At 50.6% G+C, this 24439-nt stretch overlaps 8 protein-coding genes across 8 annotated transcripts; 3 read left to right on the forward strand and 5 right to left on the reverse strand.

Annotated features, from left to right (window-relative positions):
• Positions 1–242: 242 nt before the first annotated feature.
• N7458_001886 (homeobox domain-containing protein) lies at positions 243–2097 on the forward strand (the record flags this gene model as incomplete). Its single annotated transcript, XM_056905269.1, has 2 exons — positions 243–851; positions 934–2097. The coding sequence occupies 2 exons, from the start codon at positions 243–245 to the stop codon at positions 2095–2097; spliced, it is 1773 nt and encodes a 590-aa protein (XP_056769376.1).
• Positions 2098–4366: 2269 nt separating this feature from the next.
• Positions 4367–4702, reverse strand: N7458_001887 (uncharacterized protein; the record flags this gene model as incomplete). The annotated part of the gene is made up of 1 exon (XM_056905270.1): positions 4367–4702. One exon carries the CDS (start codon positions 4700–4702, stop codon positions 4367–4369), a length of 336 nt encoding a protein of 111 aa, XP_056769377.1.
• A 2034-nt stretch (positions 4703–6736) lies between these two features.
• On the reverse strand, positions 6737–7709 carry N7458_001888 (uncharacterized protein; the record flags this gene model as incomplete). The annotated part of the gene is made up of 2 exons (XM_056905271.1): positions 6737–7476; positions 7574–7709. The coding sequence occupies 2 exons, from the start codon at positions 7707–7709 to the stop codon at positions 6737–6739; spliced, it is 876 nt and encodes a 291-aa protein (XP_056769378.1).
• Positions 7710–8881: 1172 nt separating this feature from the next.
• Positions 8882–12841, forward strand: N7458_001889 (C2 domain protein; the record flags this gene model as incomplete). The annotated part of the gene is made up of 5 exons (XM_056905272.1): positions 8882–9244; positions 9303–9338; positions 9396–9770; positions 9833–11320; positions 11381–12841. The coding sequence occupies 5 exons, from the start codon at positions 8882–8884 to the stop codon at positions 12839–12841; spliced, it is 3723 nt and encodes a 1240-aa protein (XP_056769379.1).
• A 443-nt stretch (positions 12842–13284) lies between these two features.
• N7458_001890 (uncharacterized protein) lies at positions 13285–15287 on the reverse strand (the record flags this gene model as incomplete). Its single annotated transcript, XM_056905273.1, has 2 exons — positions 13285–14544; positions 14625–15287. The coding sequence occupies 2 exons, from the start codon at positions 15285–15287 to the stop codon at positions 13285–13287; spliced, it is 1923 nt and encodes a 640-aa protein (XP_056769380.1).
• Positions 15288–16220: 933 nt separating this feature from the next.
• On the reverse strand, positions 16221–17204 carry N7458_001891 (uncharacterized protein; the record flags this gene model as incomplete). The annotated part of the gene is made up of 1 exon (XM_056905274.1): positions 16221–17204. One exon carries the CDS (start codon positions 17202–17204, stop codon positions 16221–16223), a length of 984 nt encoding a protein of 327 aa, XP_056769381.1.
• Positions 17205–19956: 2752 nt separating this feature from the next.
• Positions 19957–21270, forward strand: N7458_001892 (uncharacterized protein; the record flags this gene model as incomplete). Its single annotated transcript, XM_056905275.1, has 1 exon — positions 19957–21270. The coding sequence occupies one exon, from the start codon at positions 19957–19959 to the stop codon at positions 21268–21270; it is 1314 nt and encodes a 437-aa protein (XP_056769382.1).
• A 310-nt stretch (positions 21271–21580) lies between these two features.
• Positions 21581–24343, reverse strand: N7458_001893 (uncharacterized protein; the record flags this gene model as incomplete). Its single annotated transcript, XM_056905276.1, has 1 exon — positions 21581–24343. One exon carries the CDS (start codon positions 24341–24343, stop codon positions 21581–21583), a length of 2763 nt encoding a protein of 920 aa, XP_056769383.1.
• Between the last annotated feature and the right edge of the window lie 96 nt (positions 24344–24439).

Consider the following 24439-nt stretch of genomic DNA (forward strand, 5'->3'; position numbering starts at 1 on the left):
ATGAGCATGAACCATTGAGAAGCAGATACTGACTAAGCATGTCTTGGGAAGGTGGGGATAAAACTGTCCTTAACCGCCTTCGGTTAGCGTAGATGAGTCAGTGAGATGCTTGAATATCACGACGACGTCGAGCTAAATGAATTCCATTCACATGACACGTCAATATTTAATCCTTTGAAGCGAGATACTGGACATGTATCACCAGCAAACTTAATCTGCGAGGTGTTAAGAACCCATCCCCCATGGACTCGCAGCCGCCTTCCGACCCTGAACCTGCTACGGCTTCGTCCCGGCACTTGCCACAGTCACTCCCAGACTCGGGTCTCCAGAGCATATTCGATGCCGAAATCCCCGGGGGCTGGTCACTGGACGACCCCACTGCTGACTGGAGTGCCTTGAATGATTTCTATTTTTGCTCGTCCGAGCCCACCAACCTAGATTGGCCCCAATGGACGGGTCTCGAAGCCAATCAAGACTTCACGTCGCCTACCGGGGAGAACAATGCAGAGCCGCAGACTACCCATGTTGCACAAGAGTCTGTTCAACTTCCACAAGCTGAGAGCTCTACGTCTGGACTCAATTTCGGAGGTATTGGAAATGTTTCCCAGTGGCTTGATGGGGCCTATAGGCCTCCGGTCCCTTGCAGTCATTGTCGCAAACATCGACTTCAGTGTCTGATTATACGCACCACATCCGCAAATCCAAATCCAGTCACTTCATGTTCAAGCTGTGTAGCTCTATTCCGAGAATGCAGTCTTGCAAAGGGAGAAAAACGTGTCGCAGCTGGCTTTGAGACCTACACCCCAGTTTTAGGCCACCTACACGGACTGCCTGAGCATACAGAGGATAGGGTAAGTTCTCAGAATAGAAACAATCATGAAACCCGACTGACAGAATAATCAGGACAGAGATTTGGTCTCCCCCTCACACCAGGGAGAGGAACGAAAAGAATCTAAGCAATTCGTTCGAAAGGGAGCCAGGGTCTTGCGAGAATGGTTCTATCAGCACCAGGAATGCCCCTACCCTGATGACGATGAGAAAGCCCAACTGTCTCGTGAAACAGGATTTTCTCAAAAGCGTTTGTCAACATGGTTTGCAAATGCCCGCCGACGGCAAAAGCAGAAAATCCAGTCAGCCAATCTTGCATCCACCACCTACATCAGGGCTGGCTCGCCTCTCGTGACGAGCACTTTGAGCTCAATGACTCCTATGGAACGGTGGCAGGCATCGCCACCAGAGGATGAATCTGTCTCTGCATCAGTGATCCAAGAAGCTATCGCTTCGGGCACGGGCGAATGCCATCCTTTGGAAGACCCGTTTCAGTTTGACGGTTCTCATATGGACCTATTCAATTTCGATGAGACTTCATCCCACCTTGCATCTTCTATCTCAAGCTTGGGAAGTAGGGCATCAGAGACGTCAGAGAGTGTCTCATCTGCATGGAGCTATCAGTCCGGCGGGGAAGGAGGAAGAAGCACATTTCCACGACCTCCACAAACAAGGAGACCTCGCCGCCGAGCGCATTTACGCCAACGATCCAATGGAGAAGAGTATCAATATCAGTGCACTTTCTGCACACAGTCGTTCAAGAAACGACATGACTGGACTCGACATGAAAAGAGTGTACACCTTCAACTGGACTCTTGGGTGTGCACACCCAATCTTATCGAATTGCAGCAGCAGTGGAGCTCGCAGCTGGTAGGGTGCATCTTCTGCGACACCCCATTCCCCCCATCTACTCACTGGGAAGAGCATGAGTTTCACATATGTGCCGGGAAGTCCGTGACTGAGCGTTCCTTCAGTCGGAAGGATTACCTTTGGCAGCACCTGCGCAAGTTCCATGGGTGCACAAAACCCCCGGTTCTAGATCTTGATGCATGGCGTGACACTGGTGCAAACGTTCAAAGCCGGTGTGGATTCTGCGAGATTACCATGCCTACTTGGGCGGTTCGAGTTCAGCACTTAGCGGAGCACTTCAAGAATGGGGCACGTATGGATCAATGGGTCGGTGACTGGGGATTGGACTCAATGGCCATGGAGGCGCTGCGGAATGCTCTTTTGCCGTCTCAACGGGCTATTGTCGGCATTTCGACCTGAAAAAGGATCGCGTTCTCTGCTATCCAACCGAATAGATGCTACTCAAAGCTCATTGCAAAGCTTGCAGCGACTAGGGACTTGGCGCAATTGAACCGGACAAGCTCATGCTGCTCGCCTGTGAACTAAATTTGTAAGTAATCTAGGTGACGGTAAAACTACAGCCTCGAGGATGATCGGCTCCGGAGCAGCTCCGTGAGTGATCGCTCACCCCGATACTTGGGCTAATTGGCCCTTTTGGTTTCATCCTCCAAGGGGCGCCGAGTCTGATGATAACCGCCCTGCTACCTACTTTCAGTGCTCCTGGGAGCGAAGGCCGGAATAGGACGTACTCGCATGTTGCGGTAGTAACTTCGTCGTCTCGTCTCCTACTTCCGGCAGTCTTTTAAGCTGTGTGGGGATTTAAGTATCTTACTATCCATCCGTTGTACTATTTACTATTTCCTTCTCAATGCAGTCAAAAGTGCATCTTATCTTCTGTTTTCTATATCTAGAGCTGGATCATTCCTATAACCATCATACACTGATAATATCGCGCAAATTATCTTACATACCCTACTGGAAGCCTTAGCTGCGAGTAGCTGTTTTGTATAGAGGGCAAGACCCAGTCATACTACCTAATCATAATCATGATCAGTCCATTCATCATCTGTCTCCCTTTCCCACAGGTCCTCATCGTTGGTCGTTGGCTGCTTGATTGTGGTCGCGTTTTCGATGAAGAGAACATGGCGATGACTGACCACCCTGCTCCAGCTGAGGCACTTGGAGTTCATCCGCCCACTCCTGCTGATAGGCGCGCTGGGATCTCGGCGATCAATCATCACTGCTGCCAAAGAAACGTTGTCCAAGAGTAGAGTCGAATGTCTCCGCCAGTGGTGTTTCGGCCTCGACATCCAAGTCCACATTTACCAACGAATCGGCGTGCAACAGGAGCGCCCGGAAGATATGATCTAGGCTGAACATGCTTATTATGCCATCTATCGAGCCTCGGCCACCGACCGCATACGTAAACTCTTCTAGCCGTTTGGCTGACTCAATGACCCGCAACAGATGGTGGTAATCTAGGTTGGAGTTCCGAATGATAATGCTAGTATAATTTGCGGATCGCGGTGGGGGCTCAATACTCGGCCTCTGCATGCTCATAATTGCGTTGACTCGGATGGATTCTATTGCAGGGAGCCGGCGTACCAGGTTGAGGCTGCCGTAAAGATCATAGGGCTGGTAATCGTACCAGGGATGGATTCTTGTATCGGTATCGACAAGAAATCGGACCTGCGAAGATGATGCAGGAATGGCAGGGTCTCCTGCGGGCTCTTGCTTGCTCGGTCTAAGAAATGCTTAAAGAAATAATCACTTTCTCGCAGTGGAGTTCCATTGGCTTGGGCATTTAGTTTTGAGAGTTTCGATGGTTCCTGGCCGACAGTGCAGAAACTCAAGGATTTTAATAGTGGCGAAACGCTGACTAGTAATGCCGCCAACGCCTGGGCGAGGAACGGGGCTCGTGGGTCATTATGGCTAAAGAAAATCAGAAAAGACCATTTTCTTTGTGTGGATGTGCCAACGAAGTCACCGAGCTGAGAAAGGTGGAGGGGAAGACAAGCTTACTCCATGCTAGCCGGACACTGTTGTAAGATATTGAGCACCTTCTCCTGTTCTTCTGAGCAATCAAAGCCAGCCTTCCTGATCGTCGCAGTCAGACGGGCCTGGTCCTTTGGTCGGAGGGACCGTTGCGGCGGTTTGGGTGTGTATGACTGTACCAATCCATAGTTTAGCGATGGGGATCGGTTCAGCTCTATGTGGCGAACATACCCCCCATACCGAGGGTTTTTGAGGGTCGATCGGAGCATTCTAAAAGCCACTGCCAAGTCAAGGGGCTCTCGGAGTTTTACGCGGCGGTATCTACGACGGTTGGACATGTCACAAAGCCGATGCCAACGGTGGCATTGGAGAGACAGTGCTGCTACATCAGTATGAGATGGCAGGTAGGATAGGATTTGAAGGAGAGTTTCGCCTGTAAGGGATTGTAGAAACATATTAAATACTGACAGTAATATTAAACAATGCAGTCTCTCGTCGAGCAGGGGAGAGAGAGAGAGAGAGAGAGAGAGAGAGAGAACATGTAGTGAGGACAACCACGTGATATAGTGGACCATGATTCGACTATAATAGCTAACAATTTGAAGGCCATCTAACCTTGCAAAGTGTGACGAATATGATATTTGGATGAATTGAGCATCATCTCCCCTTGTTAAGCGAAATACGAGGGAATTGACTACGTAGACAATACAAACTTATAATTCACTTGACCCGGATCCTTCTCGTCCGACTCAAAACTTCCACTCCCACCATTGATGAACATCTCCCCGAGCTCTCCTTTGCCGCTTCCAGGCACAATATTAAATGACCCTTCCACTCTAAACTTCTCTGCATTGAAAGTTCCTTTCCCTTGCGTCATAAAGCTGCCCGCCTTGCCGTGGAAATCCTGCGACTCGACGAGATCGGTGAATATAAAGACGGCAGATCCATCCTTGGCACGATCACCTCCGGCAGGCAGGTACAGCATCTGGTAGGTGCTAGTGATCTCGGCGTTGAGCTCACTCAGGTTCATTTTAACTGTTGCGGGTGTCAAGCGAGGGAGGGTGGATTGGGTGGTGGGAGATCGGTCCTCGTCCCAGGAGAGGACCTTGGCGGGGAGGTGAAGAGTTCAGGCATTTCCTTTCAAAAAAAATCTTCCAGCTTTTTTCGATTAGTACATTTGCCCTAGAAATAAGTGTAGAACGAAAAGTTTTATCTCACGGAGCAAGAATGGGGCTTGGGATATATTTCAACTTCCAAGGTTTATCCTGGAAATATAGGTCATCGTATAGGAAGACCAGTCCTCCTGACAATATATACCTTTCTTTGTCCCATCCCGGTCCATTACCTACCACATTTGCTCCCTCAAACCTATTGATTCCAGTGATTCAACAACTGTCTTGATTGGACTCAGCATGGCCCCAATATGACGGGCTCGCCAGATAGTTCCAGATAGAGTTAGTGTAACGCGTCACCACGCGTCACCACGCGAAATGCACGCCAAAGCACGTGACCAATTATGGGTAAGATGGCAAGTCAGAGAATACAAAATACCTGGTTCCATAAGAATCGCGAAGCCGCTGCTAAGTTACATGGCCCAAAGTGTAAATATGCAAAGTTGTTCTTTGTTTCAAGCGTAATCGAAGAGCCCATGGGGGCTAGGCATCCTCGTATATGTGAGCTGGGTATCTCCACGAGGAACGCATCACAGACTACGGGCCGAGTCTCCAGCTCGTTGTATAGGCAACACACCCTCTCGTACAAATGTACTACAGGAAAATGTCCGCGAGCCTTGCGTTTCTGTCCCTTCTTGACAGTGGGCCTCAAGAATGTCCGAATCCATATATTCTCCCCGGCGAGAAGGAATGGTTATGAGCTCAGCGACTATTGCTGGAAGGTGGGCACCCACAGGAACTACAGGAGGCAGAACTCTTTGCATTCCCGGCTCGCTTCTCGGGAGAGACCTCGAATGAGATGTGCTTTCAAGTAAATATCCTCTTGTGCCGTGAGGGTGCTGAAATGGGTTGATGAAGAAGTCAAACAAATGCCTAAAGCCACTATCCTCATATGTCTACAACAGGTAGATTCCTCCATCGCCCTTTGTCACTCTATTTTTTCTAACGCCCTTTTCGGTACAACTGCAGGCTTCCAGGCATAAGTGGCTATAAGCACGCCCAAGTCTCGCTTGCTAGATCACCTTTTCGCTGCCCTAGGGCATCGCTGAATCGATGCTGGCCGATTCTGGAGGCCGCCTGGTAGCTAAAGTAGGACCAGGATGTTGCGGAATACTGAACACTATGTTCCAAGATCTCCAAGTAGTATCGGTGAGCTCTAGGGATTTTTTGAGCAAAACCCAGAAGGCCATATCATTGAGAATCGTTATGTCAGTCGCCAGCGTAACCGGATATGGGAAAGCAAGCCCGCTGCTTGTGCACGCTCTATTATTCCGTGAAGAATGTCATCATAGGGTAGGGTTTTTACGAGTATTACATAGTCTGTCTCGTCTGAAGCAAGGAAGACACCAGCTTTCAAGAAGGAATACACCTCATTGTACTATTTTAATACAATCAAGACCTCGCATACTAGGAAGAAGGAAACATGTAAATAAAATCTCACCACGAACCAAGCTATGTTTTCCCCCATGAGGTAGAAGCTAAAGATATCTGGCCTAGCGGGTGTGCGAGGAGCTATGGCCGTCTATCACTAGATTCAACAAAAAGTGAAGAAAGAAAATAGCGAAGAAAAGGAAGCAAATAGTGGGGAAAGATATGTGAAACGTTAGTAAAAGGGGGTATATAGCTTCAATTTGTACCCCAATGTTCGGGCATGCATCACTCTCATTCAATACAGACACTTCTCTACAGGGCTGTTTCATAGATAGAATGTATGCCCCTCCGAATATTAGAATTCCCGTTCCAAAAGACGCTCCAAGAGATGCTTCGAAAAAGGCGAGCGCGATTCAGAGCTAGTTTAGAATGAAGATTTTCCCCACGGAGAATTCAGAATTCATATAATGAGAGCTCAAGTATTCATGGCACGCTAATTATGAACAAATCAGATCAAACCCCTAATTACCAACACCCTGCCACTCCCGGTTGTACCAAGTACCCAGGCCGAGCGCAAACAGCACGAGACTCCCATCTCGAATAATGTCTCTGAATAGCTGTACCACCATCCCAAGCCCCGCTTGTTTCCCACCGAATAACACTCGCCCTCCAGTAAGAACCATCTCGCCAGTAACGAAGATCAAAAACGGGTTTTGGGCAGTAGCCGGCTTTGGTGGCGGGCTACCGAACGTCGCAACCGATGTCCCAATGGTGAACAGGAGGTACATGGCCACTCCGAGCGCGAAAATAGCATGCAAAGCCTTCCATGTCCGGACAGCCTTCTGCTCCTGCTCAGTCGGTGGTTGAGATGCTCCACCGAGCATGTTGGCGATAAATGGTGGCACACCGAGTGCGGATGCGATGGCGGCTGGCGAGAGACCTGGCTGCGGCTGTGCAGGCATAGCACCCGGGGCTCCCGGGGCATCTGGAGCACCGGGTGGGGGTGCATTTGTGCTGCCGGGCATGGCACCCAGGAGGTTCTCCAGAAGCTTCAGCGTGGGGTCCTCCACATCATTTTGTTGTCCTTGGCCGGGGGCCACCTGTCGCAACATGGCACGGAAAGCCTCCTGCTGGGCTTGGAGGGATTCAGAATCGGACGGCATATCTGGTTGAGGAGCTGGTGGTGGCCGGTTTTGTGGTACTGGAGACGGGGATGGCGAGACTGCGAGCTGGGGAGATGGTGAAGCTTCTTCGCGTACTACTGTGGATCAAGGTGTTAGCCACATGGCAACACATTGAGACGACGACCTCATCGGTTCAGGAATTTGGATGGCTGAATCATAAGCTTGAAACCATACCTGACTGCGGAGTACGGCCGCTGAGGCTAGTGATCTTGTCCAGGCGAGCTGATCCTCCTTCCTTGATTTTCGCCTCGCGGCGTTCACGTCGCAGGCGGGCGGCGCGCTGGGCGGGGGACTCCTCGGGGGTAGACATTTTTTGATGGATGACAGTAAACGAGGATGATTTAAGAGAGAATAATCGTAAATGAATGTCAAAGCCACTGGTTGGCAATGAAAAGGAGATACCGTGGATGTTATGCGACCACAAGTGACCAGGTGAGGTCCAAATGTGGGCGGAGGTGAGAAAGGTCCCGTGGCGATAAGACCCGCCTATCGCTAGATTAACGCTCGAGGCTGTGAGCGTTTTGATCTTCGATCACCACGCTTTGTTTTCGTGTAGACTAATCAATCAATTGGACAGCGGGCTACATTGTCTAGTCCTATATTTGAATTCACACAACAAGGACCTTCCAACGGTACTTGTCATTGAGGCTGAGATCTCTTTAGGCCTATCTGGTAAAACAAAAGCGCGTTCAACACAACTTTCAGTTATAAGCTTTCAAGTAGGCATTGGTGCATTGATTTCGAGGGACATATATGCTGAAAAGGTTTCAAAGCGAGGCCAGGTCGTGCATTATGCTTGATAGTCATCGTTGATCTCATCGTGTAAGCTTCAGGTGACATCATCCCATCCTTGAAGCCAGAGGACAGTCAATCACGAACGCAATTCCTAACAATTGACACATGCCAAGAAATGTGTTACTTCGATTTCTGCCTTTATGTCCATAGTCCAAAGGTACAGACTCTTCCGATGAGGTTCTATAGCTCTTTGCTGGAGACTTCCGTCGACTTGTATGAGCTCACAGCGCCAAGACCTTCTTCCCGCTGAGGCTGGACGGAGAGGGCAACACGTAGTCCTAGCATGTATGGGCCAGTGAATAATGTGGGGAAGGAAAGCAGATCTCCATGTATTTATGGCTTCAAGGTTACAGATAAACGATGGACCCGCCAATCGAAAATCGCAATGGGCATTGGCATCGTCATAACATTTCCCGGGTTCGCGACCGCCGATGACGTAGTTCTGGAGAGAGCTTGGCCGCGCTGGCTGCCGGGCCTGATGGACTGTCACTTTCTGTCCGGGTCTATATCGATCATTGATATAACTTCCAGTTTATTTGAACTGATCAATTCCTCAACTGCGTTCTGGAAGAAGTGGGGGTTGTTGTGAGGAATCTGCTTGATCACTTCCACCTCCACGCGACCATCCTCAGTACCTTGATACCTCGCAGCACGTACACGTTACTCGAATCCGCAACTCTAATCAAAATGGCGCCTACCGGCCAGGGGACTGGCGAACCCGATCGCCACCGCGTGGGCGAGTATTGGAGCGGCACCAATCCCGTTCCGACTGTCCAGAAATTTGTCGAGCGCCTCGACGTGGAGAAGAAAGAGCGAGACCACAGAATCGACGAGGAGAACAAAGCTAGAAAGCAAAGAGCAGCCTTGAAGCAGCAAGAACAATACAAGTCTGGAAGACCGAATGATGGATCCCAGACAGGTGTCATGGCCCATGAGGCCCGCGAGGTTGCTCAAGCTAATGTCCGCATGGTGACCGATCCAACAACCGGTAAAGAGATCGGGGTCGAAGATCAAGATCCTTCTTCCATGGAAGCTGTCAAGAACCCAAAGGTTTGTTATGTATTCGAAAAAGAGATAAGAACTAGCATTGAATGACGGAAAATTACAGCTGACTGTGCCCAACGCCAACCTCGGTCGACCGACTGTGAGCACATCACTATTGCAAATATATTATACGCGCAGGGTTAACGAGCTTTTGCAGGAACATCAAACTAGCCCTGATCAAGAGCTCTCCGAGTACAAAGAGAAGCAAGACATTACCGCTCCACCCGATCCTATCGCTGAAGGAACAACCTCCGACGTTCCCATTCGCGGAGAGAAGACGAACGTCCTCTTCCATCCTACCCCCACTGTCTCGTACAAACCCATGTTTGATCAATTGGAGAAGCGTGGAACTGTACTATGTATCGCCATTCTCCTCGCCATCATTGTACTCGGGCGGACCTTTGGAGGCTCCCTCCTCGGACTGATTCCTCTAGCCTTTTGTGTCACAAGTGGTGTTTGGCTATGGGTGCAGGAAGTAATCAAGAGTGGTAAAGAAATGGAATGGAGCAGTGAGCGGATGCGCGGTCAAATGGTATGTCGTCTTCTAATCAATGCATTGATCTTTCCACATGCTTACCAGAGATAAAATCAAAGGCCACCGTGAACCTGCTTCCAGAATCTGTCGAATGGATGAACTCTTTCCTGTCTGTAGCGTGGGGACTAATGAATCCCGAAATGTTGGTTCCTATGGCCGACACAATCGAAGATATCATGCAAGCGTCCGCTCCCAAGGTCGTCGAGAACGTCCGAATTGCCGAGATCGACCAAGGAAACAACCCTCTCCGAATTCTCAGCATGCGTGCTCTGCCCGATGAACATGTTCAGCACCTGAAAGACAACATCCATGAGCAAAATATCAAGAATAAGGACCCACAAGAGGCCGCGGCCGCCGAGGAAGGTGGAAGCTACTACAACATGGAAGCTTCTTTTGCATACCACGCGAAGCCGAGTAGTGGATCTGCCTCATCGAAGGCTCGCAATATGCACATGCATTTAGTGTTTTACTTGGGTATCCGTGGCCTCTTTGGAGTTCCGTTTCCAGTTTTCGTTGAGTTGACCGAGCTAGTCGGCACAGTCCGATTACGCTTCCAGATGATGCCAGAGCCACCCTTCATGAAGGAAGTAACCTTCAGTTTGGTGGGTATTCCACACGTACGTGCGGGCTGCCTGCCCATGATCCGTCGCGGTGTGAACATTCTCAATCTACCTTTGATCTCGAACTTCGTCAACTATGCCATCGGCGCCGCTTGCGCCATGTTTGCGGCCCCCAAGTCGATGACTATGGATCTTAGCATGATGCTGAAGGGTGATGATATCCAGAAGGATACTTTGGCACTTGGTGTTATGTGGATTCGTATTCACCGTGCGGTTGGCTTGAGCAAACAAGACCGCCGCGGTAGTGAAGGTGGTGGTAGCGATCCGTACATCAACCTGTCATTCTCAAAGTATGGAAAGCCAATGTACTGTACTCGGGTTATCACGGACGATCTCAACCCTATCTGGGAAGAAACTGCCGCGCTCCTCGTTACGCCCGAACTGATCAAGGCGGACGAAAACCTGAGCATTGAGCTCTGGGACTCGGACCGCAACACGGCGGATGATATCTGCGGTAAGGTTGAACTGCCAATTCGGGAGATGCTCCAGCATCCGGGTCGCATGTATCCCAAGGTCTCCAAGCTACAAGGTCTTGATGATGGCAGCGAGATGCCGGGCCAATTGCACTGGGAGGTTGGATACTTTGGCAAGCCCAAGCTGCGCCCTGAACTTCGCACGGATGGTCAGAAGAAGGACCTTCCTGAAAACCTCAAAGGAGATCCTAAATTCGAGGATGAGAAAGGCACCATTACTAATGAGGAAGAAGACGCTGTTATGCATACGCCGCCTGATCCCATCTGGCCTAGCGGTATTGTGCATATCGTCGTGCATCAGATCGTCAATCTCCAGCTGGTCAACGTCAAAGGCAGCGAGGGGAACCGCAAGGGTAGAGAGTATGAGCCTGCGAAACCATTCGGTGAGAATACCGAGGAAGAGGGCGAGCATTTGCCTTCCAGCTATTGCAAGATCATGCTCAATGATCAATTGGTAAGTTGAAAGCACTGAGTCGACTTTCTTCCCGATCCCATACACTAACCAGAGATGTAGATCTACCGCACTCGTCCAAAGGCCGTCAGCTCCAAGCCTATCTTCAATGCTGGAACAGAGCGCTTCGTCCGCGATTGGCGATCTGCCATGGTCACCATAACTGTGCGAGACCAGCGTTATCGTGAACATGACCCGATCCTGGGCGTTGTTCCAATCAAACTCTCCGATCTCCTCCAGACCAGCTCACAGGTGACCCGCTGGTACCCCCTCGACGGTGGCGTCGGCTTCGGACGCATTCGTATCTCGATTCTTCTCCGCCACGTCGAGACCAAGCTGCCTCCTAACATGCTTGGCTGGGATGTGGGCACCTTTGAGTTTGTCAGTAACAAGATCCTTGCAAAGGACTACGGGCGGCAGTGCAAGATCAAGCTTCGCACTGGTGGCAGCACGGGCAAGATCACCCGTAAGGCTGGAAATCTGGATGGCAAGGATCTGAGCTACGACATCTCCGACACGACCTTTCGAGACGGTCTCCGCATGCCGGTCAAGCACAGATACCGTTCCCCAGTTGTCTTCGAGTTCCACAACCAAGGCAAGCGAGGCGCAGCCGCATACGCCACCTTGTGGCTCCAGCACCTGGTCGATAACGAAGAAACCGACATCGACCTCCCCATCTGGACAACAAAGAGTGGCGCCCGCCTCACACAAAACTACATCACCGAAAAGAACTGGAAAGCCAAAGAAGTGCCCGGACTACAGGACCTGACCGAAGTCGGCCGACTACAGTTCACGTGCAAATTCTCCCCCGGCATTGACGAGTCGCACGAGCAATTCGTCACTGATAATGACTCTCGCGAGACCTTCGAAACCTGGGAAGCCTGCATGTCGCAGGGTGTTCGCTCGCGCAGCATCTCCGTCGAGGTCCCGGCCGAAACCCAAGAGAAACATGAGAAGTCGCTCATTGACGGCCGCGACGTGCTCAAACAAGCAGACCCCAACGAGCGACGCAGATGGGTCGACCGCGAGGGCCAAGACTGGAGTGGTGCATTCGGTCATGACCCTCGCGCATATACCGATTCCAGCGGACGCAAGGTCGCCGAGCCTGGACGCGATGAGCCACGGCATGACGCTATCACGCCTCCACCATTAAAGGGCCAGTCGTCATCTCATCTCGGCACGCAGAACGGGACCCAGGCCACGAATGTCCACAACGGTGAAGCGGCTTCCGATTCGGATGACTCTGAAACGGAGTCATCCTCGTCGTGGACACCGTCGACAGTTAGTCCCACCGCGGACGCTGGATCCTCACAGGCAAGCAGTAGCCAGATGAGCCAGAGCCAGATCAACAAGGCGAATAGACGGAGTGAGCAGCGTCAGCAGCGTGGGATGATGCAGTGGAAACCTGCACGAAATGCGGTGTTTGCGAAGGACGAGGCCAAGTTTGCGCTGAGGAAGATGAAGAAGAAGATTGGGATGGGTGATTTGACTGGCCGAGAGCCGGATATTGAGACAGAGACTTGAGGAGAATGAGAGAGACGTGAGAGGAGAGTTTAGTCGTTCATTTGGGTTGATGATTGGGAGTGTATATTTTTTTTTTTTGTTTCGGGATCGATGTAAAAGGCGTCGGTTGAGGATTTTCGACATATTATGAAGATTACGTCTCTATGAACACGAATATCATACATGTGTTGCTTTGGCGTCAAAGATCTGGACCACGGGCTTTGGATGATGCTGTAAAGCTATTGATAGGCCTCAGCGTGTAACTGTATGCTTCTAAGCTATAGGGATAGTTTGGGCGTCTTCTTTGACAGCTCGTCCTCACTAAAGACATCCGATATCGTGGTCTCTTCAAATATTGTTAACATAAGTGACGTGTCTCGTAAAGTCATTATCAGATTTGGTACATAGCCCGGAAGAACATAACAGAAGGAATATGAATGATACCTGTGCCCAGGTCTGCCAGTTTAGTCGTCCTCGTCCGTTTCCCAAGAATTATCACTTGCATCATTATCTGGGGGTCCTAGAGCCCGTGCCAAAGCATCAAAAATAGCTCCATCCATCGGCCCAAACGGTGTCCCCAGTCCAAAGTGGTGCCCAGGCCCGAACCCTTCCCCGATCGGAAAGTCATGATCAACCAGATCCATCACATGATGATGATAGTCGAGATCGGAGCCATCGTATTCATCGTCATAGTCATCATAATCATCATAGTTATCAGAGTCCATAAGATCCCTCAAGTCCCACATATGGAACGGCATGATCTGGAAGTCAACTTTGGTATCCTTGAAGAGATCCCGGAGGCTGTGAAAACATTGCTCAGGCGTCTTGCCGTCCGGGATGATCTGTCCGGGAAGTTTGACGGGCTGGGTAATATCGAGGGCGAAGACCTTGAACTCGGTTAAGTTCGGATAGAGACCCTTTTGACAGTCCGCCGCAATATGGCCGACCATGTCGCGGATGGAGGACTTGCAGTCCGCGATATGGAGCGTTTTGAGAGAAGGTGGGAAGTCGGGATGGGGTGGGAGAATAGCATGCGCGATGTACACGGACTCAAGGGCGTCAAAGTCACGGAATGAGCCAAGCGTGCCGCGACGAGAAAGGTGTTCTTCAAGATTTTCCAGGTCCCACGGATCGTCAGCGAATGTGAGCCCGATATGCTCAAGAGTGTCCTTGTGTGGAAGAATAGCTTGGTAAAACTGCGGGGCATTGAATTCGCGCTTGGGGGTCGGCGTCGGTATTCTTTCACGATGTATATCCACATGAAAGTTCTTATAGGAGAAATATTTGAGTCGTTTGAAGGCTTGCATGAACCTTTCCATGCCTCCGACATCCATGTGGCAGCGGCGAAAGCTGATTTTCTCCGCATTCACTGTGCCAGGGGCCCAGGAAGTTGGGAATGATTCGTCTGAAAGTTTAGCAAATTCAAAATTGGCCTCTTGGAGGTTTGGAAGTGTTAAAAATCTATGGTAATGCGCAACGTCAAAGCAGAGAAAGTAGTCATCTCCTTCGAATGAGATGGATTGAAGTTCAGACAACAATGATGGATTGCGGTTGAAAAGATGATCAAGGCATCCCATGCGGATGTGGCCCGCTGGCAGGAACAATTCACGAATATGGGGAGTTTTGTTGATCAGTAGAGCGGTAAGGATAGTAAGGTCGCGGAGCTTGAGCCCGGAGATCCACGCTTTCTCCTGAGCACCCAATTGTAGGTCCTTGATTGCGGCCTTGAGAAGCGCAGAGTCCGCAGCAGAAAGAGGTTTGGGTCGTTCATCGTCCGGGGGGGCATAATGTCGAGCTCCCGTACATGCTCTCCGAGCTGTGGGCGGAGATAAAGGGCTTGGGCGAAGGAGACGGTCTGAGTTAGGTAGCCGCTTAATCCCATGTCCTCGAAATTGTAGAAAAGATAAGGTTGTGCTAAGTCTCGAAATAGGCGCGACACTAGACAGAGATTCCGTAGATCCCTGTGCGGCCGACTATACACTGGCCCAAGCGTTTCCTTTTCATCCTTCTCCTGGCCCTTTATCTCATCTTCCCAAGCATCCTCGTCATCAAGCGTTTGGTCTGTGTTCACTCCACTGGCATCATCCTCGTTGGGGTTGGCGTCGGCACTCGGATCAGCATCATTGTTGGGCTTCTTAGAGCTTAGTTTCTCCAGAAAGCCAGGCGGGAGTGGACCCCGAAGAGGGGCAATAAAGAAGATGATGCGGGTCAGAAGCTCGGGCGGGAGATCCTGAATGTTAACCATGATCAAAGGTAGCAGGCAGAACGACTTGAATCGGATTTGAAAGATCTCAATTTTAAGCAGAAAGTCGCTCAGGGGCTCAACGATGTCGAAGAGGCTGGCATTGGCGCGTCCCGACGCGTGAAGTTTAGCCCGCCGATCTTCAATCAGTGGCCCCGAATAGGAAGTTAGGGCCTGGAGATTAGGGCTCTGACATCCTTTTCGGAGCGCAATCGGATTAGACATGTCCCTGTATCAAGGGCAACTATACATTTCTCGCCCTGTCTGATGGCGCTTGGTAAAGACGGGGACTTCAAACCGAATATGGGAGGTAGTCAAAGCAATTGATTGGTCTGTCCCATAACGACTGTAGCACGCTGGAGTCAAGACCAATGATCCACTCACATACCTCTGCTTACCTCCTTTGTCTTCAGGCGTTCGCTTGAAATTTACTTCAAATCAACCTTCTTAATGATCCTGGCATGGTCTCTATGTCTATTGTCTAACTTCAGAATCACTAGAAGATTTTACAGATTGTAGAGGTATGCTTGAGATTGGATCCCCATCCATTGTACGGTGTATCGATCAACTACCGTAATAATCGACTATCTAGACAGATAATCCAAGTGAGCAGTGCACCACTGACGTTGCTATTGACCAGCGGGGCATAATAGTCGGACTGCAAGCTGCCTAATCCAATCTGCACCCGCTGTCAGCGATCACCTGCCAAGACCACTTATGCAACCTGTCGTGCATCTTCCCGCCATGACGGCTGTCTGGCATTAATTGCATGACGCCATAGGTCCTGGGATTGTCCCAGCCACGGCGCTTGGCCTTTACTCTAATACTCGCTGGCTACAGTAATCGAGAGAAATGTCAAGTAGCTTCGCTGTGGATTGACAATTTCAGAACCCCAGAACTGACAGCAGGAAGATAAAGAGAAAATAAATTATATTCAAGAATGAAGTATATGGACCAAGGGATACCTTGATCCTCAATAAAAGGTTGTAATAGTGTAAGATACCCATGGAAAACGGGCTAACTCACAAGCAAAAAGCCACCAGCGCCTCTATATGTGATGGGGAGCATGATTCGTCAAACAGGATAGTATATGTGCATCGCCATTATGCAAGCAAAAACCCCAAATATGCAGATTGCTAGTATTCGCCAGCCATATAGTCATTTGATCGGTGGCTTTTCAGGCGGCGGATCAACCGGCTGGGGCGCAAGGACTTGCACCGGGATTTCGGGGTGCAGGTCGTCCGAGATAGTACCGACGGGACCTAACGTCCACTTCCACTCGCGCCGTCGCTTGGCTCGGCCCTGTTGCGGGGTCTGTGGTGTAGACGAGGCGTAGGGATCTGTATCGAAGCCGTCGAGGAGTGCGACGGCTCGGACTTGTCGCTCGGCGCACATGGTGCGCCGCTTCTTGCGCTCTGTTTTGGAGAGCGGCGTGTTTGCGCCGTCATCCGGGCTCACATCGTCGCTCGAGACACTACTCGTCTCTGAGAGTGAGAGCTGAGAAGCTGAATCCGAGTCGTCGTCCTCGGCAGACTCGGGCGTGGGTTCTTCTGATGCCGGGTCTGCCTCGCCGTGCACAGCCTCGGGGGTCTCCTCGTCTTGAAACAGGTCAAGGTGCTGCGCCGTGTAGCGCTCGGTGCGGATCTCCTCCTCGAGTGGATTCCGGTAGCTGACTTGTTTCTTGGCGGGGAAGAAGACCCGGCGTGCGCCTGCGCCGCCGGGTCCGCTGGTGCCTGCGGAGATGGAGCCGGAGCGTCGCCGCGAGGCTGATTCGAGAGGGGAGTTACGTAGGATGCTGCGTACGCCTAGGGGAAGTTGGTAGGGGCTGCGGTAGCTGAAGGCATTGGAGTTGTTGCTTGCATGGTAGAGGTAAGGAGAGATCGGCTTGTTGCTGTTGAATCTGAGGCTGGGAGGGGCCTTGGAGGAGGGTGAATTTGTCACGGAGGCGGGGGAGACGACATCGTAGGCGTTTTTAAAAGTGTTGCGGATGGTCGGCGATGCAGTTGAACCGGCTGCAAAGGAGAGGGAGAGGCCGGTGGTAGAACTGCCAAAGGTTCGTGGGAGCGAGGTGGTTTGAAGCGTGAGCTTGGGTCTGGAGGTGATGGATCGGTGGTCACCTGGAGACGACGAGACACAGGACATTGTGGTCGAACATGAAGGTGGAGGAGGAGGAGGATGACTGTCAGAGGAAGAGGTATAGATGTGTGTCATGGAGCATGACGTTGAGAAGGGCCTGAAAGGAGAGCGCAGTGTCCCTCTGTCTTTTCTGACAACCCCTCAAGACTTGAGTTGTTGGAATGTGTCAAGTGGCGGGGAATTTGCGCTAAGAATAGTTTGGCGCCTGCAAATGTGACGAGATGATCGAAGGGTCACCACCAACCAGGAGGGATATTGCTGTAAGTATAGAGGAGAGATCACTCGAATCGCTCGTGGATCACCACGATGGATTCTATATATTAATTTCACGATCACTCCGCAAGCAGAGTTTTTCTTTTCTATTTCTCTGGCCGGTGGACGCTGGACGGGCAACTATCGACGCCACCGCCAGCCCGGTCGGAGATGGGGATCGGCCTCGACCCTGCCTGTCTTGCCCGTTCTAAAATAAACTTAAAAAGGCCAGGTGGAAGTACTCCTCACCAGGACATCACTCGTTACTGTAATAAGATTACATCGATGGATGATGGAGACGTTGGAGATTGGCGATCGTGGGGCGTTGTACTGTCGCCTCGTAGGCAATGCAATTCCATGTCAATACGGAAGTCCAGGATGAACGAGGCAAACCAATCACTGGGACTCGACCTCATCGTCTCAGCCGGCACTTTCCACCTTTGACAGCTGTATACGAAGAAAAGGCGATTATCAGAGATTTAGTCATCCCCTGTCTGATTTCTATAAAAAGATCCCAAGAGATCCCGACACGAAGTGGGGCCGTTCATCGAATGGCCGAGCCCGTTGGGAACGATGCTGAACCCAAAGTACGGAGTACGTGTTGTCGAGTTCGTTGAAGAGATTTCTGTCCGTTGGGTGAGGTGAGACGAGACGAGAGACTCGTTCATGAGTTTGGAGGATACCTAATCTCCTATGGGGGCTGTTCTTTGCGGTCCTCGCTCTATGCGTAGTCTCGTATTCTATCTCGTCTAGCAGAATGTTCTACCAAGTGTTCTAGAACGATGGCTTCCACAAGGAACCGTGTTTGGCAGTGTCTTTTCCACCGAGTCGTCCTCCCCCGACCAACTCGTATTGATCCTTCATCCCACCCTTCCCCCAGATCACCAAACTTGGTTCCCTCTTTCTCCTCGCCGCTTAACACCTCGACTTCGTCCGTCCCTCCGCACGTGCCCAAGCAAGGTGGCGTCCGTGCGCGATCCCTCCCATCCCCGTCTCCTCCAACTTCAGTTGACCCTCCCACATCCAACAAGACAACAGTCTGGACCAACTCCAGTCCCTGTTTCGCAGCCATGTATTCCAGTTCAATTCACATTTCAGGTTCAATTACATCCATCGCATAGCTCAGGTCCCTTGCATATCTACAGCATTCCAACAACGAGGCAATCTCCACCTCCCTGACCATGATCGTCCGTGGGACAGTCGAACGACCCCCAACTCTGGTTCAGATCCACCCCGTATTCCAGAAGCCCCCAAGCCCGGGCCATCGTGTCCAACACTGTCGATACTTCACAAGTCTCGTACAACAAGAACCAGATGTTCGCTTCCACACGCAATACCTCGCAAAATCAACCTAAATCTACGCGATGACGCAAAATACGGTGCAGGGACTCGATTGATCTCCGCCCCCACGCGATGGCACTAAACTCCCCCTCTCTCTCTCCGGGCAATACGAAGTGATCGTCCTCGTAATCCTCGTTGATCGTCGCCAGTATGCCGATTTCGTCCATAACCACCATCAGAAATGGAAACGCTATCTTGTGGGAGGTGTCAATGTCTAAAGTAGACACGGCCTTTTGGTAGGCCCAATTGACTGGAGTAAATTAAGCAACAACATCGCCTTTCGCTTGTTTCAGGACTACGCAGGTGCATCGTATTCAACTACGCCCGCTTTTTCGACTTCAGATCCCGGTAGGTGCCCATGCGTCGCCATTTTCGGAATGACTTCCTTATCTCCCGTTTGAAAAGCAAGGCGCATCGGGGAAACTTGGAGAAGGATACTGAGCATGCCAATTCGATCTTCTAGTTTGGTAGGATGTGCAGAAAGCCATCACCTCCGTGCAGTGGCACGTGTATGACACTAATCATTCACCTAATCGAGACCAGGCTCAAGGGAAACGACACTTTTGTCTTCCTGAACACCGTAAGCAGATTGAGTATCTCGTTGGTCAGCAATACCCATACTGAATGAACATCTCCATCAATGAGGATGCTCTGTCTAGCAGGGCCAGCCTCGATTGCAGGCTCTAGAAGCAATGTGCACATGCCGATAGTAATCATGTCATCTGAGTATGCAGCCAACCTCGAGATATCTGACGAGACTGAGGTAGGTCTTAGGCGGTCACGAAGCTACTCTTGCAGAAGTCTCCAGTCCTCTTGAATCTAAGCCAGTGATCTAAGTCAGTCCGAGTGATATGTTCAATATAGAAGAGGACTTTTTTTAACTATTGCCTATTGCAGCCTGAATATACAGGCCAACAATTTCCAACTGGACTGAGTGCCTTGTCGCTGTGGCTGAGCGTGGCTGAGTGCAAACGCAGTCGGAAATTCGCGTTGTGTCTTCTCATAGGAACATACCAAAGAGTTTGAGGAATCTAAGGCTGAATATCTCTCATGTGAAAAAAAAAAAGACAAGCGAGTTGCTACTTAATTCAGGAGCATTCCAGTTTTGGTCTGTGGCGACCCTGAATGACCGACTTCCACTCTCACGACGCTCCCACCATCGAATATGAAACAATCCCAATCCTTGAGAGAAGCCTGCGATAATCCAGACGTCTTGTTTGCGCTTTCTGAAACGAATCTTGTGTCGTTAATTTATCAGGAATTTCCCGAAGAGATTGATCGTCTCCGTCGAGCTTACTCCATTCGCGATCCTCAAGGAACCCCTCCTGAGAGTCCGTCACCGTCGCGCATCATATACGAGGAAGACTACGATGAAGTCAATCGCACACTTGTGGGGTTTCTAGCCTTGCGCTGGATTCATAATGCAGAATACGAGGTGTTCATTGGGTCCCAGTCGCCAGAGCTCCGATTGACCAGAGAGTCCTTTGACTGGATTCGGAATTATTACAGTCAAGTCATTACCGACGCAAATACACTTTACGCCTTAAGCACCTCGATCATTATCAACGACCTGGGAAAAGACCCTGAATTGGCATTGGATCACCAGAAAATAACGCAAGAAGACATCTCAGATCTCAATCATGATCACATTCTCCTCAAAGCCTGCGGGTCCGGTCTGGTGTCGTCTTTGGAGAGACATTCTACCCAAGAAAGAGATGATCTACTTCTAGGCATTGAGATTGGAGCTTTCTTCAACTTTGGACAACTGGGTCAAGCTGAGAATGCGCCCGCCGCCTTAACAAGTCTATTTCGAATGGAAGACAGGCCACGCAGCTTTCAGCTTCGCTTTATGGAGCAGCTGCTCGACATTGCCGGTGCTGCAGGTCACATGGACTGGACCTGCGCGAAGAAATTGAACCAGCCTATCTTTGAGTCATATCGAAATGTCTATCATGCATGTTATAGTGTCATCAGTGGTACACTGGATGCTCGCCAGGGATATGATCACGTCCTCATTCGACGCGCAGAATACGTTCATACCAAAGGCTTTCGACGGTTGAAGGTGGAGAGCGATCAATACGAAAGAGCCTTGATGCGGTTACTATGCATGGGCAACGTTACCACCAAAGAGGCTGCTGAAATATACGAGTCTGCGTTGAATTCCCTTCAGCCAGCTACCAAGGATGCCTTCGTATATGCTTTGAACGTGGACGGCTCGGTAGACGAGCCCGCAATCCAGCCGACATATGCCCCTGCTTTACTCAGTCTGATCAAAACACGAACCCAGCTGGTCGCAGCCCTCGAGTACCTTTCTCGAGTCATGAGTGTCAAGTCTCGGGTGGATTCTTCGGCTATTCTTGTTGAGCGGAGCGTGCTTGGGGTTCTTAAGCGACATATTGAGAGTGATGAATTCCGTGAGAATCCGTCGATTCTGGAAGATGTCGAAGTGCCAGAAGATGTGGTTGCTCTCACTCTATAATGATTGAAGGATATAGAAATGGACCTACCGAGTCTGATACCCTACATGAAAGTCATGTCATTCATTATACTGGATGTTGTTGATGACAGACAGCTAAAGAATACAAATAATCCGGTAGGACTTTCCTTGAGTACTTTCTCGCGGTGCACGCTTCTAACAGTAGTCACAAAAGATTGCTTGCAATTGAAGGCCATTAAAACAGGTCGCAATCAACAAGATGCGTTTATTCATTCCATCAACCCATAAATGACTACCAAGGGTATCAGAGCAGTATTAATTATCCTCCGCTATCAACTCAACATTAATGAAATCACAAAGACGCGTTCTTCCCGTTAACATGAATCGGTGTGTGCGTCGAATTCAAAGCTTGAGTGTAAATATGAGGCTCGAGGCCCGCCACAGACACCTTCGCAGGTAGGTCCTTCGGAGGCGGAGTAGGAGGACCGGGATTCACTTGTTTGTCCAACTCCTGTCGAAGGTGATTCACTCTGGTACGGCTCACATCGCCCTGGCTGGCGAGGCTCACCTTCAACCAGTCATTGGGAGTTGCCAAATACTCCACAGAGCTACGCATTCGCATAACGCATTCCCGGTAGAGACAATTCTGCTCGAACCGCCAGCTGCAGAGCAGAGCACGAACCATACCACCTTCACGACCACAGATGAGCGCCACGACGGGCGGTCGCTCGGCAGCAATAACAGAGACGGTCATGTTGCCCGTATCCACGATGGTGAAAAGACGATGGTTTTCGGGAACGTTCAGATTCTTGGCTTCCTGCTGCCACCATCCAGGGTCTTGAGGTTCCATTCCCTCTCGGGTCTTTTTGTTGCGCAAGTTCTTGGAGAAGATGGTCGACGATGGCGCATAGGTCAGGCGGTGATTGAAGTTTCCATAGATGATCTTTTCGATTTCTCTCAGAGACATGGTGCCCTCAAATCCTATCAGGTGACAGGATACACCGGCGGCACCGCTGTTGCAAAGCTGTCGTACTGCCCATGGACTGAACCAGGAGATTATCCAAGCGCACCCGACGAACAACGCAACACCAACCAAGTACATATCGATGTCGATGGAAGACTGGGTATTGACAATGGATAACTCGAGAGATATGGCCGAGGAGAACAGGCCAAAGCCAGTCAGCAGGAACCAGGCACCAGCATACACAGCTTTCTGCGAGATTGTCGCACGGAAGCCATTCAGATCCTTGACATATTTGACTCTGGGGAAATTCTTCCACCGGATGGGTATACCACGACACCGATCCAGAATAACCGTGGGCGAGTCTTGGTCGTCGCCAATGCCGACCACACTGCAGGTGGGTTGTATGTCCCAGAGGTGAACAGAGTATTGGTCGCGATCGGCAATGTTTCTCAGGATCATCTCACTGCTGGCCAACTCGTTATTGCCTTCCTCTTGGCCCTTGAGCTGCTTCTGAGGGGGGTGCGGTGGCCACAGGCAGACTAGACGCTCAAGGAGGTCATCACTGTCATTCACAAGGGATAGCCTTGCAATAGCTTGGAATGGACTGTCTGTAGGATTGGGGCTGATACGATAGGCCAACAGACCCATAGCGGCGTAAGCCATGTCTGCTGTTGTGTAGCCCTGTCTGTCTTTGCCTGTAGATAATTGGGCCATGGCTTGAACAGCACAGGTGAATAATTGCAATTCGCTGAGCTTGGTGGTATTCGTGTAATGGTTGACGAGATGGCCGATGACATCTTCATGCGATTCAAGATTTTCTTCTTCATGACTCAATCGGAAACGAGACGTGGGTCCAGGCCAGAAGCTGTCGTACATATCCGTCAAGGTGACATCGAAGTGTGGCAGATCGTTGCTGTCGTTCTCAATGGTATCCGGTTTCGAGAAGCAATATCGAATTTTGCCAGCTGCAAGAAGGACTTCTGGCAGTGTCCAGATTCGCGATCCCCATATTCTCTTCTGTTCTCGGTCATGGCTAGGTAGAACGACATAGACTCGCTTTGCACAACGAACTGCATCACAGATTGAATGAACATCTTTCGTACGCTGTGATTCGGCCTTGGCCTCTGCGGTCTTGTCGTTCACATCGTCGGGCGAGACGCAATCCAGATCAACCCAAAACGCCTCTACAGGTGGTTCATCCGGGCGTTTCTCTCTGTTCTCGTGCTTAAGCATAGCCTCTGCGATGCGATAGAAAAACGGTCGTAATTCGTGGTCTTCTTTGCCGATGTAGTTCGCTCGAGAGAAACTGAGGAAAATGTAGGACTGCAGCATGCCGGTCTTCGAATCCCGGAGCTCACTGGTCTCTTTGACGACCCACTGGTTGGTTTGAGGGTCTCTCACCACTAAGCGACGAGGGATGGTGAGCTTGGTGAGCTGCGATTGGGGTTTCTTATTTTCAGGTGACTGGTCCAGTACATTCACAGCGTGCTTGGGCCAATACCATTGCACATTCTCATACTCATCGTATGGCTCTGCGGTACCATCGTCACTCCATGGAGCAGTGACAACTTGAATAGAGAGCAGCAGCTGAATAACCCAAGCTAGTCCCAAGGTGCACAAAGCTGCTGCTATCACATGCACAATGCGTTGAAGCACCGTCATCGAATCCTGTTTGCGTTGTCTTCCGTGTCTGTCTACTTCGTCTTCATCATCATAGCCACTCTCATACTGCTCGAGTCCTAGTGGGTTCAAGCAGAGTTCTGCAAGTGAAATGATAACCGGTACATGTCCCTTGATCTTCCGGCGGCTCCAGTGACGAGAGGCCGTGTCCTCCAGGGCACTCGAGGCCGCCTGTACCACCAGTCGACGGGGATACTCTTTGTTCGTACTGTAATAGGCGTCCACATCGGGATATTTCTCGTGTTCATTGCCTCTCCAGGGGTTGAGGTAGCGTCGCTTTCGGTACACTTTTTTGGAGTCTTGCAACTCTAGCATGCGACCCTCCAATTCGCGTGCGCTGACAGAGGGCCGATGAGTCTTCCCCTCAACGGACCAGTGCCATTGACCATCGTACTGTCTCTTGAGATGTTTTTCAGCTTTCTTGATTTCACGCTGTTTGTCGTCACGACGCAAAGACATAGATGCACCCATCTTGATGGTTGCGACGGCGTCGCTGAGCAAAATCTAACCCCCTTAAAGAAAAGCACCGCTGAGAAGAACTGGAGTGGAAAGATTAAAAGCTGTGCA

The sequence above is a fragment of the Penicillium daleae genome (genome assembly GCF_028827525.1).
Source record: "Penicillium daleae strain IBT 16125 chromosome Unknown utg000002l_segment0_segment0, whole genome shotgun sequence".
NCBI classification, from domain to species: domain Eukaryota; kingdom Fungi; phylum Ascomycota; class Eurotiomycetes; order Eurotiales; family Aspergillaceae; genus Penicillium; species Penicillium daleae.